At 38.2% G+C, this 19,492-nt stretch overlaps 1 protein-coding gene and 1 non-coding gene across 2 annotated transcripts; one reads left to right on the top strand and one right to left on the bottom strand.

The window, feature by feature from the left end:
* Window positions 1-2,135: 2,135 nt before the first annotated feature.
* On the bottom strand, window positions 2,136-18,582 carry LOC139950108 (latrophilin-like protein LAT-2). Its single transcript, XM_071948736.1, has 16 exons — window positions 18,553-18,582; window positions 17,921-18,008; window positions 16,845-16,970; window positions 15,335-15,513; window positions 14,392-14,444; window positions 11,787-11,910; window positions 11,249-11,346; window positions 9,985-10,084; window positions 9,185-9,338; window positions 8,453-8,531; window positions 7,977-8,037; window positions 6,826-6,911; window positions 5,609-5,729; window positions 4,237-4,278; window positions 3,329-3,467; window positions 2,136-2,295 (listed from the first exon to the last, which is right to left on the bottom strand). Exons 1-16 carry the CDS (start codon window positions 18,580-18,582, stop codon window positions 2,264-2,266), a joined length of 1,512 nt encoding a protein of 503 aa, XP_071804837.1. The 3' UTR covers window positions 2,136-2,263.
* Window positions 4,662-4,734, top strand: Trnar-ucg (transfer RNA arginine (anticodon UCG)). Its single transcript has one exon. It is a non-coding gene; the product is annotated as a tRNA-Arg (tRNA).
* Window positions 18,583-19,492: the final 910 nt, after the last annotated feature.

Below are 19,492 nucleotides of genomic sequence, written 5' to 3' on the forward strand. Positions count from 1 at the left end.
CTTTTCTTTCTCACTTTTATTGTAGATGTCTTTCTGATATTACCAATAGGCCTACGTCAGCATTACGTTGATACAATATGACCCACAAAATGAAAGGTTGAGCAAATAATACATTAACTACGTTCCTTTCTCACTGGTGGTAGCGTATATGAGATGTGAGGTGTGCACCCAAGAAATCACGCACGAAAAAAGACCAGCGCGAGCGGCGATTTGCGGCTCATTTTTTTTTGTGCGTGACATTTTTGGTCGTGTGACATCTGGGGTAGCCGCGTGCGCCTTGACTAAAGGATAGGTAGTTAGCCATCTCCAACCATTTTATAATCGATGTTATAAATAAATAGAGGTTATAATGTGTTTTTCCGTGTTGATGAACCATTCTCAAAATGTACAAAATTAATGACAGATTTTCTTTACAAATAAAGCAACAGGAAAAAAAAGTAATTGAAAAATCACAACAAAAACTTTTCAAGAAAACTATTCCTGAGGGGGAATTTTAGGGACTACATATAATATCAGTAATTTTATCCGTAATTTAAAACATCGCATTTGAGCAATTATTAGAACTTAATGAACTTACAGCGTCACTCGAAAACAACTAACATTTATGTTATTAAAATGTGCATAAATACCCGTCAAATAGAGTCCTATCATTGTATAAAGTCAATTGTTACGTGCAAAAATGGAAAAAAATATTGAAGACTTTAATTTTAAGGCAGTGTATACTTTGGTAAAATATCAAAGAACAGCACCCTAACTTGGTTGATCACAACGTATACACATCGTAAAAACCTTTGAAATTGTTGACTCAATTGATGACAGAAAAACACTCCCTTGAAGCACAGAGATGTATGAGAACAACTTCATGCATGAAGCCTTTCTCAGTCTAAATTTTGTGGGTGAAAATTTACCACACTTTCTCTTTAACCTATACTTCAAATTGGTCGTTTATTGTTACTGTATCTCCGGTGCTCGTCATCAAGTACGTTTTTATGGTCACCCAAAAAGTACACCCTGCCTTTAAATGTGTCAAAGCTAACGATATTAATCAAGTAAAAATTTTAATCATAAATAAAATTGTATCGAAAACATTACTTTAAATAATCCTCAATCGTATTGCAAGGAAAGTCATGTGGATACCTGCGCATGACTGTTTTGTCGAAACATTTAAAGGAGCACGTTGCCTTGGATCGGTCGAGTTGGTCTATAAAAAGCGTTTGTAACCGTTTTTTATAAAATGCATATAGTGGAAAGATGTTGTAAAAGAAGAATACGGTCGGCCATTTTTGGGAGTCAAAAGTTTGACTCCCATAAATGGCCGACGTGTTAGTCGACGAGGTAAATGGAAAACCGTGCAATTTCGAGGCATGTTTGTGTGGATCATTGTATTCTACTTTTACAACATCTGTCTACCCATATGCATTTTATAACAAACGCTTTTCAAAGACGAACTCGACCGATCCAAGGCAACGTGTTTCTTTAAGGCACGTACCAAGCGTCATGTTAGCACAAAGGGAGGTTGTCATGCACTGCATCCCATTCTCTTTGGAGCTTCCTGCCTGGTGCATCTTTCCCTCCATCCTACAATTTTAAGAGGAATATCAATTCCCACCTTCAGCTCCCCTAAGTTCTTTTCACTATAATTTGTCTTCCAGTAGCCCCATACCAAAGAGTGGCTTTTAGCCTTGTTTGGGGGGTGAACTTGCAAAGACAAAACATCAGAAATATTCACCACTAACAACCAACAATCAAACGTCTTTATATCGTACTTCCATTTTCATTTCTTATGTCAGTATTCCTCACTGCAGTGCCATTAAATTTTAGCCCGTACAGTCATGCGGTTCCACTGCAGACAGTGCCTTGCTCGATGTTTTTAGAGTTACTACATTCTGGGTAAAAGGGTAATGTTTTTTTTTTTTTTTGGCTCATATCCAAATCAAGACTTAATTTACCAAAATCTGCATGGTTTTAAAAAGCAGATAAGACAAGAACATATCACATGATCTATCAACATTCAAATACAACCTCAAGACTCATCTGTTCAGTTTGTCAGCTTACTAGCATCCGGTGCCGTTGAATGGTACCATTCCAAATACTGTGCGCCTTACAAATTGTATGTTGTTATTACTATGGTCATGTCCTGGCTCAAAAACTTCACTATACTTTAAAACTACTTACGAATATATAAATAAATCAATTGTATTGCTTCATATATTGATACCTAAATTAAGGTTTCACCTCTGAGCGTTGTTCGTTCCAGTGGCCTCTAAGTCCAACCAGCTTTCTCCCCGAATGGTACTAAAACACAATAGACATAACACTAGTTTTTAGTTGAGTGTTGGGGTTTAACATTGCGCATGTGGACTTGTGCAGTTGCGTAAAGTTTCGTGAAATCGGCTGCTGGTGTCAGATGCATTTATGTCCGCCATGCAATACTGTCCGCTCCGGACACTTTTACATATGCAATCGTGTCCCGGGGTTTGCAAAAACCGTCCGGCGGACATGTACATGACTGTACGTATTTGCGCGCGTAAGCGAGCATGAATAGTTACGTGTTTTATGAGTGCAGCGAATACCCAACGGCCGAACATTTCCCATGTCATTCATGACATGCACTTATAGCTTGTAAAAAAAATGGCGAACGTGTTCCGTTGACCAACTTAGGGATTTACTGCAAGGACGATTTTGCACGGGGGCGGCCACAACTGCATATGCAAATGCATCCGGGCGGACACAATTGCATTATGCAGCAGCGTCCGGGCGGACACCTTTGCATGTGCAAAACCGTCCGGCGGACATTGTTGCATATGCAATAATGTCATCCGGCTAATGTCATCCGGATAGTATTGCATAGAAGACACAATTGCATGCGACAACGGACGTCAGTTTGACGAATTCATGGGTCAATTCGACACGTATTACTTGGCATACTAACCCATCCAGGGGTCTGGCACCAGTAGCCGATTTCACGAAACCTAGGATTAATCATAATCTCCAGTTATAGGACGAGTAACCCGTCCTTACTTACAATGGGTTCAATTCGTCCTAACGTCTATCAGGCATGTGAGACTTCCTCTTTTCAGCTGATTTCCTCTTTTTGGTTTCGATTTTCCTTTTTTTCCCCTTAACTTACTGTGTACAAAAGTATAGGCTAGTTACTCACATGCCTGGTCTATGGATTCGGATTTTGACTCCTCCCAAGTCCAAAGATAAATCCTAGGTTAGGGGCCCGGGGAGTTCGGTGTAATGGACGGCAGAGGACCCACATCAGGGTCAATTCTGACCGGTATTTAGGACAATGTTTTCTACCTCAATGCGGTTGTGTACTCACCCGATGAGGTCTTACTGTCCAAGCTTGTGTTTTTGGTGCTGCTAGACGCACTCATTGTACTCATACGGAGCTGATTTTGTTGATCCTCACCTCGTTGTGGTGATATCTTATTCTTGAATTTCTTCAGAACAGTTTGAACCTTAAAGAAATAGAGTCCAACAGTATTTATTACCAAATTGGTTCACAGAAATTATCATCCAAGTAGATTGCCTAGTGTTACTGTTACGGCAGGCTTACCATTTACATTTCATAGCGCTGCTAACCGTAAGTACACGAAAAGGCTAACCTTCCGATGCTTACACCGCAGGAAAATAAATGACGTCACAATGCAAATCCATGGTAAACGTGCAATAATGCCGCCCAATTTTGCTGCTAACCTGTGAAATAAGCTTGCCCCTCAGCATTTTATTTTATGATACAGGAAGTACGGAAATTTGCTTACAGTTTAAAGCAGCGCTATGAAATTGAGACCAGGTGTTGTAAACTTTCTTTTTTTTTTCGAAATTTATTTTACACTCTAAGAACAATGTTGAACGCTTGAGCGAGATGCAAACCAATGTTGTGAGCGAACTGTTTGTTCAGTGTTGTTCATTATTTCCTTGTACTCCGTCAATGATGAAGAAAACACCATTCGTGTAGTTGGAATAAGATGAAACTGTAGTTGTGTAAATTCACTGATGCTGAAAGCAAATTATGATTAATATCTTTGATCAAGAATGTTGACAAATACTCCACATTTCGCAGGAAACTTTGGAGACTTTGGGATACTGGAAACCTTTTCCAAAGTAGATTATTCTGCGACTTGCCGAATACCTTTGATCCAGTCAATGTTGCGCCCTCTATCGGCAGCTGGTACAAAAATAACGTCGCCAGTCAAGACAAGTGACTATCACGAGTAGGAAACTTACCTCTTCAGTCCTTAGACAGTACAGAACAAAGATGAAAACTCCCTGAAATAAATACAAACAGGAGAACAAAATAAAGATAAATTACTACAATTTGTAATTATGTTGATTGCCTTCAGTAATTGAACAATGCACAGTTGTTTCTACTACTCAGTGTATTCACTTTGATTCACTTTAACGCATCTGACTACGACGGGACACCAGGTTCGAATCCTGGCAGGGTTCAATGTTTTGTTTTAACCTAAACCTCCCGTCTCTAAAAGATTATGCCTTTCTCTGTTTGTGTTTCCTTCAACGGCCCTGTGGCCCAACGGATAAAGCATCCGACTAAGAATCAGGGCATGTTCGAATCGTATGTTTTGTTTTTACCTAAACCCTACTCCCTTCTCTTAAAGGGGATTTCTTTCTCTGTTTGTGTTTCCTTCAGCGGCCCTGTGGCCCAACGGATAAGGCATCTGACTTCGAATCAGGGCATTCCAGGTTCGAATCCTGGCAGGGTCGTAATGTTTGTCACAAAAAAGAATTCCGTAACTACAGTTTAATGAGCTATATGTATTAACTTTGTCCCATGGCTCTCTGTGTTATCGGATTTGGGTCATATAACTATACAGAACAACGACTTCCAAATTCGAATCCTTGCGGGGTAATTTTTGTTATCAACCCCAAATTTAAAGTGTGAAATCATTGTTGTAGTTGTTTTCTTCCAGGCTCCGGATGCCGAGCAGATTAGACAGCGGACTTCGAAATACATGGGTTTTGAACCAGTGTGGCAGGAGATGTCCATGTCCCTTTTGTATGTTCGTGTACGTTTTTGTGTAAAATTGTCCTTGTCTTTAGGGAAGAGGAAAAAAAAGCTTTTTCTTCTTCTTTTTCCTACATGTTAACGTCAAGCTATTTTCTTTTTATTGTTCATTAACTGGATTAAGTTTTCCTTAGTACAAGTTATTATATGTTTTCTGAACAATGTTATTACAATGTATTGATTGATGTTGACATGAAATAAATGTATCTGAAATGAAAAGTTGGTCTGCTCATGTGAAAGATTCTGTCCCGTCAAACGCGAGCTGTTTACAACTTCTTCTGGCAGCGCCCTCTGTTGAATCCTCCTCCTCAAGCCCATGTAAATTTTCCATGTAGGGAACATAATCTCCGGGGACAGATTCCCCAGGACACCAGCAACACGGAGCCCCTTTTCTATACCTAAAAACACAAAATGTCAAATTGTGTTTTTACCTGAAGTGTGTTAGCAACACGGAGCCCCTTTTCTATACCTAAAAACACAAAATGTCAAATTGTGTTTTTACCTGAAGTGTGTTAGCAACACGGAGCCCCTTTTCTATACCTAAAAACACCAAATGTCAAATTGTGTTTTTACCTGAAGAGTGTTAAGAATGACGAACAGAACGCATGCGACGACCTGTCCGCTCACACCAAAACCCAAGAGCCAAGTGAATCCCATCAGAGGTTGAATAATCATGATTGCTCTCAATACGCCCCTATAATAAGAGATTTACATAATCACAGCTGAGATTAACATTCATATGCAAATCGATGCAAATTTATGCAAATTCAACCTAAACTATGATCAGCGTTTTAATGAAACAATCATGAAATAAAGCACCAATTATTCGACCCTGCAACATTAACTTAAGTCCACAGCTATTTTGTACCATGAAGGGAAAACAAACAGACAACAACTATTTTGACAAGTTCGACAATTTTGTTCATTGGTGTGAAAACTTCGGACAGAGGTTTGTTTCTTTTCTTTTTGCAATGATTTGGGCCAATTGGCTAAAACAAGTGGGCTGTGGCTGATTATTGAGAATGAAGCTTCTGTCACACTCCTAACCTTGCGACTTTATTGAAAGCCATTTTGTAAAAAAAAAAAAAAAAAAAAGAAAAAAAAAAATGCATGGGCGAATACAGGGTGATAGACTGGTTTAATAAAGGAACACGTTGCCTTGGATCGGTCGAATTGCTCTTTGAAAAGCGTTTGTAACCGTTTGTTATAACATGCATATGGGTAAAAAGATGATGTAAAAGTAGAACACAATGATCCACACAAATATGGCTCTAAATTGAGTGGTTTTCCATTTACTTTGCGAACTAATACGGTAGGCCATCCATAATTAATGGCCGACCGTGTTAGTAGACGAGGTAAAAGGAAACCCACGCAATTTCGAGTGATACTTGTGTGGATCATTATAATTCCACTTTTTAAATATCTTTCTAATCACGTTATGCAAACTTTTAATTAAATAAAACACCTCACATAATTAGTAGTTTTGTTTCAACAAAATCAACACAATAACATTGTTACAAACATAATTTTGTTTTGTTTGACTGCCGTTTAAAAAGTGTATAGTTTTTTTTTTATGAGACACACAATACAAGTGAACAAAAGCGTAGTCTAGGAGCAAGACGTTTCTTGCAGAGCGCGGTCGACCCGCACATTCAACTCACACCAGTAGCGCCATGCCAAGGACCACTTTTACACTATAGCCCACAAACCTAAACGAGAAAACGTCTTGCAAAAAGACTAAAGACATGTCTTGAAATTCTAAACACTGTTTTCACAGTCGCTGCCTTTACCTGATTTTAGCGAGCTCCGTTTTGTCCTTGGTTGCCTTCAGACGCAGATAGGAACGTATTACTGCAATTACGAACACCGTGTTCACCTGCAAACAATTTAATTTTAAAGGCAGTGGACACTATTTTGGTAATTACTCAAAATAGTTATTAGCGTAAAACCTTTCTTGGTCACGAGTAATGGGGAGAGGTTGATGGTATAAAACATTGTGATAAATGGCTCCCTGGAAAGTGCCATAGTTTTCGAGAAAGAAGTAATTTTCCACGAATTTGATTTCGAGACCTGAAGTTTAGAATTTGAATCTAAACGCACACATCTTTGTGTGACAAGGGTGTTTTTGCTTTCATTATTATCTCGCAAGTTCGATGACCGATTGAGCTCAAATTTTCACAGGTTTGTTATTGTATGCATATGTTGAGAAATATCTTTTCAAAACTGGCTAATTACAATTCGGCAAGAAGTCTGCATAATACGGATCGATCGATTGGCGGTATCTTTGTATTGGACTATGGATTTAATTTCAATTTGATTAAATTCATTATTAATTTCCATATTGGTTAACGTGAAATAGATGCAGCTCAACAAATTCAAAAACAATTTCCAACCTAAGAGCCGATTTTTTTAATGAACGATTGAATAAAAAGCATACCAATACAGTGTTGTTTTCCAAGCCAAACGGAGGCTGGTATTTGAATGTTTCATAGATAAGAAACTAACCGAAACATTAGCCTTTCCTAAGCACGATATCAACAGATCATTTTTGTTTGCAAACACCGTGCATGAAGCTGTGCACTTATGCACACACGCGTATACGTTTATAGTGCGTTCCACGTTGTACATTTTGTTGTTTTTCGTGTGAATGGTCTGTACTGTTGACAGCAAAAACCAAAAGCAAAAATGAACACTAACATACTTAGCTCTCCATCAATTTATTTCCAGTAGTTGGATAACTAGTTCAACTTTTCTTTTCCCCTCTCTTTCTTTGAAGAGAATATTACATGAAAATACACAAATTCGACTTTAGTCATAACCCTGTCTTGCACCACAACTAATAACCTTCCACAATTTTCTCACGGGCTCTATGGCGTCAAACAGTTTACCAATGATTTTAATTTTTGTTAATATCACTTGATTAAAAAAAAAAAAATCTTACCGTTATGACTACTGTTATTGGGCAAATAAACGCCCAAATTGCAATCCCATTGAGCCAACATCTGAAGAAAAAAGGTGAGATTAAAAATAACGTTTACACTTTTTTGTTTTCGTTTTCTTTTCCTTTTTTCAGAAAATGACAGTGACTTTATTGTTTACTTAAAGTGAATTTGAATCATGTCTCACTTTTGTACTAACAAAATATTTTCAGGACTTTTAAAGATTTTAAAAATTACACCCCAGCTGTGGAGAGTTGTATAGTTCGTTCTTTTGTCCTTGCACTTTCCGAATCTCCCACAACTTCAACACAATTTTTTTTCGCAGCATAGTTTGCGTTCACTTCTGCGAACGGTTATTAAATTTACCTGTCTGCTGCCCCCAAGTGTCTCCAAAGGTGTCGCATTAGTAAAAAAAAATAAACTAAAAAACAAACAAATAAAACTAGGCACTTGAAGTGCACATAATTTGAGGACTTACCCGGGGAAATCACTTGAATACCCGTAGCCATCTGACTGTACGGCAGCAAAAGTGATGGCAACAATCGGAATAGGCATACCTGAAGAAAACATGACAGGTGTTTTAAAATGCTTGCATCAATAACGTGCTTACCAACGAGCGGAAATAACAGCATTAAATGGACTGCAAAGGTAAAGAGTCAATCCTTATTCGAACACTTATAAATCAGCGATGTACTTTTACACATCCATTTTACAGAGGTGTTTTTAGCAGACCCTTCCCATATAGGCCCTAACGCGCCATCTGTAATAACTCTATTTGTTGGCAAAAATGAAGGAGCATGTCACTTTTCTGTATGGCGCTGATGGTGGCTTGTTTTTGCGTCTGCCTAGTATTTTCAGGACTTTTTAAGATTCTAAAAATTACACCCATGTGGAGAGTTATATAGTTCGTTCTTTTGTCCTATTGAACTCTATTGTTGTTGCGAACCTACAGTGTATGTATGCATGCGTGGATGTAGTCAGCATACGTCATGCCAAGGGCTACATAGTCTTTACCCAAGACGATAGTGCTCGATATTGGATAGTGTACTACGCTCAGTTGTAAATCGCTAAAGCGCACCCTCTTACGTTATGATTAAACGCTTGACTGGAAAGCTTAGCCTGGCGAGATAATTGCTCCCAATATCCCAATGCTCTGTTCGTTACCTATTGCTTCAATCGTGACGTCATAGTAATAATTCACTGAACTTACCCCATCCCAGCGCCATAACCTTGAAAGGGTGGAGCTCTCGATGAAAAATGAACACAGCCTTGACGAAAAGCAGGGCGCCCTCTATCAGCATCCAAGAAAAGGAGGACAGCAGGAAATAGTGAAGCAAAACGGCAACGGCTGAACAGGCAGTTCGCTGAGGAAACAGGTTCATCGATAATTATTAGGAAATCTAGTATTAAAAAAATGTATGGAATGAATGAGCAATGTTTCAGATGGACGAGTCCTGGAAAGTAATGGGATGAGTTTCGAGGCGACGGGAGAGACTGCTGTTATTATTTTTTTCATCAATAAAACAGAACAAGAAAAAGAAACACACAATGCAAATACAAAAAGTAATTGATGGGGAGGAGCTAATCAATGATAATTATAGAGATTTGTTTTTACTCCTGCAAAAATCATCGTGTATCACATTGCGCCACATCACCTCGTAAGCAATTACATGGTGCTATGTAAAAGAAGTACAAGTCTCACTATTTAAAACTTAATCCCACCTACCTCTCAGGAAAATACTGTATGTTAAAGTGCCAGGGCGTCGATAGTGACGGATATTAAATAATAACAGCATTTATAAAGCGCCACAATATCCAAAAAACAATTGCTCAAAGGCGCTGTGCACAAAAAGGCAAAAGCACTAAAACATTATTTAAAGGAAAACGAAAGCTAACAAGAAATGAAATTTATTAGCGCTATTGTAAGCGCTCTTCGAAGAAGCTTTTATTATTGACTCATAAGGTTTTACGGGCTGCTCCATTCTTTTTGGGGTAATATAAACGACTCACGTTTTCTGCCGCATCAATCCCAATGAAGAACACGAGCTGGGAGACCAGTACAGCAAATGCCAGGTTGCCGTGAACAACGTTACGCTCCGCCTTGAACATCCTGTGAAAGACCACCAGGGGTGAATTCACAAAGAGTTAATACAAGACAGTAAAAATGGATTTCACAAAGATTTAAGACTTATTTCGAGTTAGGACGAGTTACTCATCCTAACTTAGGACTAGCCTTAGTTTTTAATGTCTACTGTAGGAATATTCCTAAGTTAGGACGAGTATAGTCCTACTCTTTGTGAAATCTATACCCCTGGACACCTTTGGTGATTGTCAAAGACCAGTATTCTCACTTTGTGTATCCCAAGATAAGCATAACATCTGTGAAAACTTCATCAAAGTTGAAAGAGAATAATGAAAGAAAAAGGGCACTGGACGCCTTTGGTAAATGTCAAAGACCAGTATTCTCACTTTGTGTATCCCAAGATAAGCATAACATCTGTGAAAACTTCGTCAAAGTTGAAAGAGAATAATGAAAGAAAAAACATCACCGTTGCACAAACTTGTGTGCTTTCTTTTTAATATAGTGTCCAGTGCCTTTTAAGACTAGTCTTATCTCGAGTTAAGACGAGCAGGACGTGTTTCTCGTCCTAACTTAGGACTAGCCTTAAGTTGTAATTAACTTCCTAAAGAGTCATGGGACTAGTCTTAAGTTATAGAACTATCTTTGCGAAATCGACGCCAGTACAGATAGTTATTGAATGTATAATCAAACCGTTGCTATTTTCATATTGAAGAATAAGATAAATTAACCATTCAATCATATAGAGCAAAAAAATCAGCCAAAGATGTTCATAGGCGCTCAAGTTAGTTTGGTGTAATAACGATACATTTGTTGGAAAAGATAGCATTTGAGGAGTTTCTTAAAAATGTGAATAGTGTTATAGCATCCTTGATGTGGTTAGAGAGAGTGTTCAGTTATTTTGGTCCGCAACAGGAGAGTGAGCAATCTGCAAATGACACAGATGGGTTGACCAGAAATACTTAGTGGGGCGACATTATGGGCTTTCCCCGGGTGTTGTCCTATGTTCACCTTCCTCCCCCACTTTTTTGTTCATTAAAGAACCCTGCACACAATGTAGCTCCCGAATGCATACAAAGAAACGTGCGTCGTCTTGCGTCCAAACCAACAACTGAGGGAACCATGTTGTTGATATCAGTTCCAAGACAAAGTATTGTTTATTTATTTCAATATTTTGCCAATCTTTGAACTTACTTGAGTAAAGTGAAGGCACAAAGGGTCAGAGCCAGGCAGACGATGGTGATTACGCTTCCAACGGCAGATAAAACGTCCAGAGCTTTAAAGTCACAAGCCTGTTCAGAGAATGAGGAAAATTAAAGCTAGGCAAAAGAGTTAATAAACATATCAAAAAATGAATATCCAGCAGCAGGTTTACAAAAGCAACACTTAATTTAAAGACGTGACGATGTTTAGCATGTTGACAAATATTGTCTAAAAGGCAGTGAACACTATTGGTAACTACTCAAAATAGATATTAGCATAAAACCTTACTTGGTAACGAGTAATGGGGGGGGGGGGGGGTGAGTTGACAATGGTATAAAACATTGTGCGAAACGGCTCCCTCTGAGTAGTTTTCGAGAGAGAAGTATTTTTCCACGAATTTGATTTCGAGACCTCATCATTATTTAGAATCTGAGGTTTCGAAATCAAGCATCTGAAAGCACATAACTTTGTGTGACAAGGATGTGTTTTCTTTTGTATAGTCTAAATTAACTGGGCTTTGAGTACCTACATTGGAATCTGGATCAATCTGCATCAGTACCGCGAAATTCGTCAGATGGTTGAAAGAGCATATAGTGGAAGCGTCACCCTCTGATGTCATAGTACATCCTTCACTTGACCATTGTTCGGTCACACTGGATGCAGACAATTAAGAATACAAACATCACAATTAAAATTGCGGTTTTTATTTCTTCTTTGTCCCTATTCTCTTGTCTTTTGGATATCTGAGCGCTTTTGATAATTTTTATAAAAATGGTGAGGGGGATGTAAATTTTAAGTTATAATTATTAACCCTTTAGTCCATGCACCGCCCGAGTTTGCTGAAATCCAATTTCTCAAGATTCTTGCATTGAATTACTGGAATCGTAGTTCAAATTTTAAAAGATAGCCATGGCTTAATGTGTATGCACAATTTCTTACCCTTTCGGTAATATTTGTATAAAAGTACAAGTTCTCATGGGAACAATAAATGCCTCTCGTTAAACGGCTACGGTAATTTTTATGGCGAATATGTTTATGCACGGATAAAATGGACACAATAGCTTTTCAAGGTTTTTGTCTGGCTCAATGCTCATACTGATTAAACGCGAAGGCGTTAATTTTCGACAATATTATCATAAATGATGAACAATTTCCTGTTTACTATAGTGAGCGTTTTTTTTCTTTCTTTTCGTAAGAGCTAAATTATTTCATCATCATTAGCTTCGACAAGTCAACTGTGAAGGGAGAATTAATAACGGTCTATAACAACTAGATATATTAACAAATGCGTAGACCTACTAATGACTATCGAGTTTTCTTTTGATGTTCCTTTTTTTCTACAAACACAAGCTAGCGAGGTTTCCTCGTACCGCATACAGTGTATCGCTATAGGCGGCTGGGCGGTAGGTGACTGCTCTATATTCCGACACCCCCATGTTCCGACACCCCTATGTTCCGACACCCCTATGTTCCAAAACCCCTATATTCCGACAACTCAACCTATACTCCGACGCCCCTATGTTCCGACACCCCTATACTCCGACACCCCTATGTTCCGACACCCTTATATTCCAACGACCCAAACACCCCTATGTTCCGACACCCCTATGTTCCGACAACCTGCACCAATATTTTGTGTTTGTCATTTGTTTTTTAAGAAAAACGGTGCGACTTAAAGAAACTTCACCTGACCGCAATTTAGTCCATAAACGTACCGGTAACCTATATTTATGTAGCAGTAGAGGGTTGGAATCTTTATTAATTGAAGGCTCATGAAATATGTTATCAACACGTCGGACACGCATCTAACAATAGCAAAGCACCGATTATCTTAATTCTATTCCATCATTTTTAAAACAGTACAAATTTATCTTATGAATGTTCAAACCTAATCCCGGCCGAAATTCACCGGGAAACCTGGCTGTAAAACAAGTTGTGTTGTTGTTGTTATTGATCAACAGAGTAGTAATGTGCGAAACAACTTGTCGGAACATAGGGGTGTCGGAACATAGGGGTGTCGGAATATAGGGGTGTTGGAACGTAGGGGTGTCGGAACATAGGGGTGTCGGAATATAGGGGTGTTGGAACATAGGGGTGTTGGAACATAGGGGTGTCGGAATATAGACTGAATTGTCGGAACATAGGGGTGTCGGAACATAGGGGTGTCGGAATATAGGTGTGTAACCGGGCGGTACAGTGGCTAAATGGTTAATTGTATTGTTGTTATTAATCATTTTGACTACAGCTTGACCACGATGGGTGACATTGCACTTCGTGGAAAACGGAGAAAAAAAATAACATGTGGTCATGACTAAGTGTATATTATATAACACCCAAGCACATCCTTGCCATTTGATTGGAGGATTGTCCGTCACGTGATAGCAAATAAAAGTACCATTGCACGCTGAGTCACCGTGCTTTTTCGTTCCATCCGAAAAGTACCATTGCACGTAGCCCTGGCGGCCTTACACTTTCGTTTTGTACTACAGTGACAGAGAAAGAGTCCTATATAGGGCTACATTGCACGCTGCCAGCGTGCAATGGTACTTTTCGGATTGAACGAAAAAGAAAAAGCTGAGTAAAAACATCACTGTGTGCTCGTGTCTTTGGTTACGCAGCAGGTGTTACTGCAAGAAGGCATAGTAAAATTACTAGCATTCGGCTTCTACACAGTTGAAATTGTTTGTTTTGAAAGTTGTATCTTTCAATCAAAATGACAAAGATCTACTTGGATGTTCTATAAAACAAATAATGAATGTTTTCGTTGAAAGCTGGAATGTTCCATTCAACTCGGCTCCGCCTCGTTGAATAGAACATTCCATCTTTCAACTCATGAACATTATATTCGCACCATTGCACTCATAAACATTCAACATGTGGTCATGACTTAATGTTAAAAGTACTCACTTCCTAGTTAATGATCAATTTATTTTATTTTATATGCAAATCAAATTTTAAGTTGTAATTGTTAACTGTACTGTTGTTATTAATATTAGGTTTTACAAACTTGACTTAAACTTGACCGCGATAGGTTGCATCGACTTTGTAATGGTTAATTTAAAAGTGACATGTGGTCACGAGTGTTACCCTCCTCTGAGGAATACATTAGAGAAAGTAAAGGGTGTATAGCTTACTCATCGTAGTAAACGCAAGTCCTCTTGAGCTTTCCTGTTTGCTTCGTCTGATTCTGCAATAAAATATTATTCTCAACAACAGCCATAACATTAAAATTACAAACAACGTGTTGTGCACAGAAATCATTGAAATCGGTCGATCTCTCTGCCAAGTAAACTTCAGAGAACAAAATTTAATATGCCCAACAATTTCGTGGTTTTCCTTTCACTTTGCAAACTATCACGGTCGGCCATTTTGAGTCAAAAATCTGACTGGCCACAAATTGGAATGCCATGTTAATTCACGACGTATAAGGAAAACTGTGCAATTTTAAGACATGGTTCTTAAAGGCAGTGGACACTATTGGTAATTACTCAAAATAATTATTAGCATAAAACCTTACAATATAAAACATTGTGAGAAACAGCTCCCTCCGAAGTGCCATAGTTTCCGAGATAGAGGTAATTTTCCTCTAATTTTATTTCGAGACCTCAAGTTTAGAACTTGAAATCAACCATCTAAACGCACACAACTTCGTGTGACAAGGGTGTTTTCTTCTTTCATTATTATCTCGCAACTTTGATGACCGATTGAGCTCAAATTTTCACAGGTTAGTTATTTTATGCATATGTTGAGATACACCAACTGTGAAGGCTAGTCTTTGACAATTTCAAAAAGACCTTATGCATTGACGTCATCCAGCGGCCATCTTAGTAGAAAAACAGTGACGAAACAATCGAAACGCACAGATTTGTACGCGCGGCGCACAGGATTGGCCAATGAACAACCTCCTTTTGACCTCTAGGTGAGGGCACTCTACTGAAATGACGTCATGTGCATAAGGTATAAATTGTAGTGTCCACACGGTTACAAACGCTTTTTATAGACCAACGTTACTCGCCCGGTCCCAGGCAAGGTGTCCCTGAGTACTTTAAAAGAAAAAAAAAAGAAAAAAATACATACGTGCCGGTGGATGAGTTCTACTTGGATGGGATGCCCTTTCAGATCTAAGGAACCAGCGTCGCCATCTTTTGATTCCAAGGAGACAGACACGATAGCTGTTCCTAAGAAGGAACCATTGCTTAGACCCGATGATAACTGATGGGCGACCTCATCAAGGGTTGATACTACAGAGAGAGCAGCTAAAAAAACAAAAAAAAAACAATAGACCTTTATCACGGTGCAGCCATCGTGAATTTCTCTCATTGATATCAATGTTACCAAACCGAGGCTGGAAGAACAAAATAGTCTGGTTCCTATTTTCAAAATGATAACTAGCATTCATTCTTGTAATTTCGATACGAGGAACATGACCAAGACGGAATCAGACGGAAAGAGTTTAACTGCGTTTGGTATTTACTTTTAACAAAACTATGATCATAAAAACGTGTTTTTGTTTTGTTTTTGCAAGTCGTTTCATCAACGGCAGACATGGCGCACTGGAAATGATTAATATTATAGTGATGTGGGTAGCTTCATACGGGGTAAATATTTGATTATTGACTTGAACGGAACTTGAACCCGCGACAACCAAAATAACTTGGCGCTCGACCGACTAAAGTGGTCTAGCTCGAATTGGCCTATTATAAAGACCAGTGGTGGTTGATCCGCTCCATGCCCGTACTAAGGGGCTGTTACCCGCAACAGATGCATCACTTTTGGTAATTACTAAAAATAATTGTTAGCATAAAAACTTCACTGGAAACAAGCAATGGAGGGTTGTTGATGGTATGAAACATTTTGGGAAAAGGCTCCATCTGAAGTAATGTATTTTTTTGAGAAAGAGGTAATTTCTCACTCAATTAACAAGGCTTCAACTGATAAACATCCGAAAGTACACAATTTGTGCAACAAGGGCGTTTTTCTTGTTTTATTCTCTTGCAAATTAGATGACCAATAAGAGCTCAAATGTTCACAAGCTTATTATATGCATATTATGTTGGGATACACCAAGTGGGAATAATGGTCTTTGACAAAATACCAAAGGTGTTCAGTTCCTTTAAACGGTCTATGTAACTTTTGTAGGACAAAAAACACAATGCCCACAGATTTACACTAAACTTACACAGTTTGAAGATAATGATAGTAGAAAGCTTCCCTGAAAATATTACGTGCTGAGGTGCTGTAGTTTTTGGGAAATGAGTAAAACAATGTCATGAAAATAATTTTCGACTCATGAGACGAAAATTACTTTAATCATTTACAAACGTTGTTTTACTCATTTCTCAAAAACTGCAGCACCTCAGTAAGTAATATTTGAAGGGAAGCTTTCCACTACCATTATCTTCAAACCCTGTAAGTGTAATGTAAATCTATGGACATTTTGAAAAAGTACCCGAATCCTTTAAGTCAAAAGAGCAATAATGTGCATTCTTCTCGCAGTAATAGTAAGCCTGCGATATTTTAGAGAATACAACACTACCCTGCGGATGTCCCGATACCAAATTAGTTGAGACTCATTCTTCGTTCTTACCACCTTTGACGCCATTCAGTGCTTTAGTAGACACTGACACGATGGCTGAGGTCAGAGTGACTTTACTTGAATCAGAGGTCAATGAGTGAGTTTCCCCGTCGTTTCTTAATGGTAGAAACGCAGCCTCTGCAAAGAAAAAAAGAATCAAAAAAGAACAAAAAAAAGTGATAACAACATTATATAACTTACACCGATACTTCAGATAGGACGTAAAGTCGTTGGTCCCGTGTGTTGTGTAGCGCACGTAAAAAAACTCATTGCCATAATTTAAAAGTGAAGGGGTTCACCCCGGTGTTCCTGTTTTGATTGACATACAGAAAAAAACGCGCCACAGGACCTTGTTAACCGTTTACATGGTGATATTATTATAAAATACTATATATGTAAAATGGTACTAGATATAGTTTAAACGCAGTCCCGCGCCAGTGACAGATATGTGCGTCTATACGAAGCCACTATTATTACTAATAATAATAACAACAACAACAACAACAACAACAACAACAACAACAACAACAACAACAACAACAACAACAACAACAACAACAACAACAACAACAACAACAACAACAACAACAATAATAATAATAATAATAATAATAATAATAATAATAACCGTATTTATAACGCGCCTTTTGCCAAAGGATAAAAAGCGCCAGGTATTATTACTGCAAGGAGTGGGGTGATTTTTTGAGATATAAGCCCTAATCCTTAAGCACCATGTAATGGTTTACAAGGTGATGTGGCGCAATATGCTGCCAATCCAGCCAGGAACACCGGGGCGAACCCCTTCTCTTTTCGATAAGTGCACTGGGTTCTTTTACATGCGTTTTACACAACACATGGGACCAACGGCTTTACGTCCCATCCGAAGGATTACCCTTACACCGATGTGTGTTATAGCACTGTACCCAGTGATTTCACATGTGATTTTTGCTGCATTTGTTATAATTTTTCATATTTCCTATCAGCATACGTGTGTGAACAACAAACAAAATCATAGACCCTCCCTAAAAATTGATTGAATGTCCCGGAAAACCTTTACTAATAAAAAATATAAAAAGGTTATAACTCACCAATATTGTCCAAGTGTGCACTCATCCTTGCCAATGACAAGGATGCGTTGTCGATGCTCTCTTGAAATATCTTTGACCCAATCTCCGACTGAGAATAAAATAAAATAATATAAGTAAGCAGAATAAAAACAGCTTTGCATGGTGTGTATATGAAGAAATTATAATTTTTTTAGTAAACTTGCTGGTACAACCATTTCTGAATCTCTTTTGAGGGAGTGTTGGCTCTGAGAAGCGCCGATGTTGTCCCGACGTGTCGAACAGTATACTCTTCTCCTGAAGACAAGCAAAGTATACTGCTCGAAACGTCGAGACCACACCAGCCTTTTTAAAAGCCAACACTAACAGAAAAGGAGATTTGGTTGTCTGAATATCTACAAGTTTACTATTTATTTATAATTTCGTGATGAGGCTGGTATTCATTCAGACATTGTTTTGTGTGTGAAATCAAAAGTGTCTGGTGAGAATTGATATTCTGGACCCAATTTCAAGCTTTTAAACAGTTATAAAAACAGGTTGTTTTTTTCATTGCCTTTTCTGTGGTGTTGTATTGTTGATTGTCTCGTATTGGTGTTTGTCATTGTTTGTGTTTGTCGTTCTTATTGTACAATGTAATTTTGCTGTATTTTGCTTACTCTTTTTAGCTTAGTGTTTATTTGTAACATACTGTACAGCGTTTTGAGATTTTTTTTTTATGTAAGACGCTATATCAAAAATAAATTATTATTATTATTTATTATATGAAAAGTGCTGGCAACAAAATGATGCTAACCAGATCAAGGTTACCAACCAAAAAAAAAACCCATCAAAATGTGTGACTGGTATCCTGCTCGTTTCTGCTTAGCAGACACATGTTAAGCCATCATTTCTGCTTGTAAAAGCGGCATTATGAAATTTGATAACCAGATGGTACCGTTTTGGATACTCAATTATGAGTCAGAATGACCTGGTTTTGAAGCAAAATTTACCTAGAATCTTAGTTAATATAATTGTGACTGGTATCCTGCATAGTTTTGCTAAGCAGAATATGTATAACTTTTAGTAGCAACTCTATGACCAGACCAGAGCTAAATTAAAGCAATCGCACAACATCGGTAAACAGGCCCAGATTTCGTGTATCAAAACTATAAAATAACAAACCTGTGAACATTTAGGCTCAATCGGTCATCGGAGTGGGGAGAAAATAACGAGAAAACTCACCATTGTATCCGCACGTTTCGACATGTGTTTAAAATAAATCCGTTGTTCTCGATATCGAACATTGATAATTGTTTTAATGTTTTCTCAAAAAGTAAAGCATTTTCATGAAATAATATTTCAAGAAAGTCTTTCACCATTACCTGACCTTCTGTAAACCCTGTAAGTTTTTTGTAAATCTGTGAACTTTCAATTTTTGTTCTGTCCTGAAAGTGTCCAATGGCTTTAAGCAGGACCAAATTTGAGTTGCTTGTTAGGAGACAAATTAGCTAAGCGCAACACAACGCTTAACATAAATTGCTTACTGGCCAAATGAGCTTACATTATGCCATGCATATACAGTATCTGATTGTGTATCTTGCTCATTTGTTGCTTAGT

This window comes from Asterias amurensis, chromosome 17, assembly GCF_032118995.1.
Source record: "Asterias amurensis chromosome 17, ASM3211899v1".
NCBI lineage: Eukaryota > Metazoa > Echinodermata > Asteroidea > Forcipulatida > Asteriidae > Asterias > Asterias amurensis.

Bases quoted from the DNA above. Each gene is read 5' to 3' on its own strand.
- LOC139950108 (XM_071948736.1), bottom strand. From the start codon at position 18,582: ATGTTACAAATAAACACTAAGCTAAAAAGA. The intron at 9,339-9,984 runs GTGAGTCGTTTA...CTGTTTCCTCAG, and splicing joins GGATTGATGCGGCAGAAAAC to CGAACTGCCTGTTCAGCCGT. The intron at 3,468-4,236 runs GTAAGTTTCCTA...TATTTCTTTAAG, and splicing joins ACTGTCTAAGGACTGAAGAG to GTTCAAACTGTTCTGAAGAA.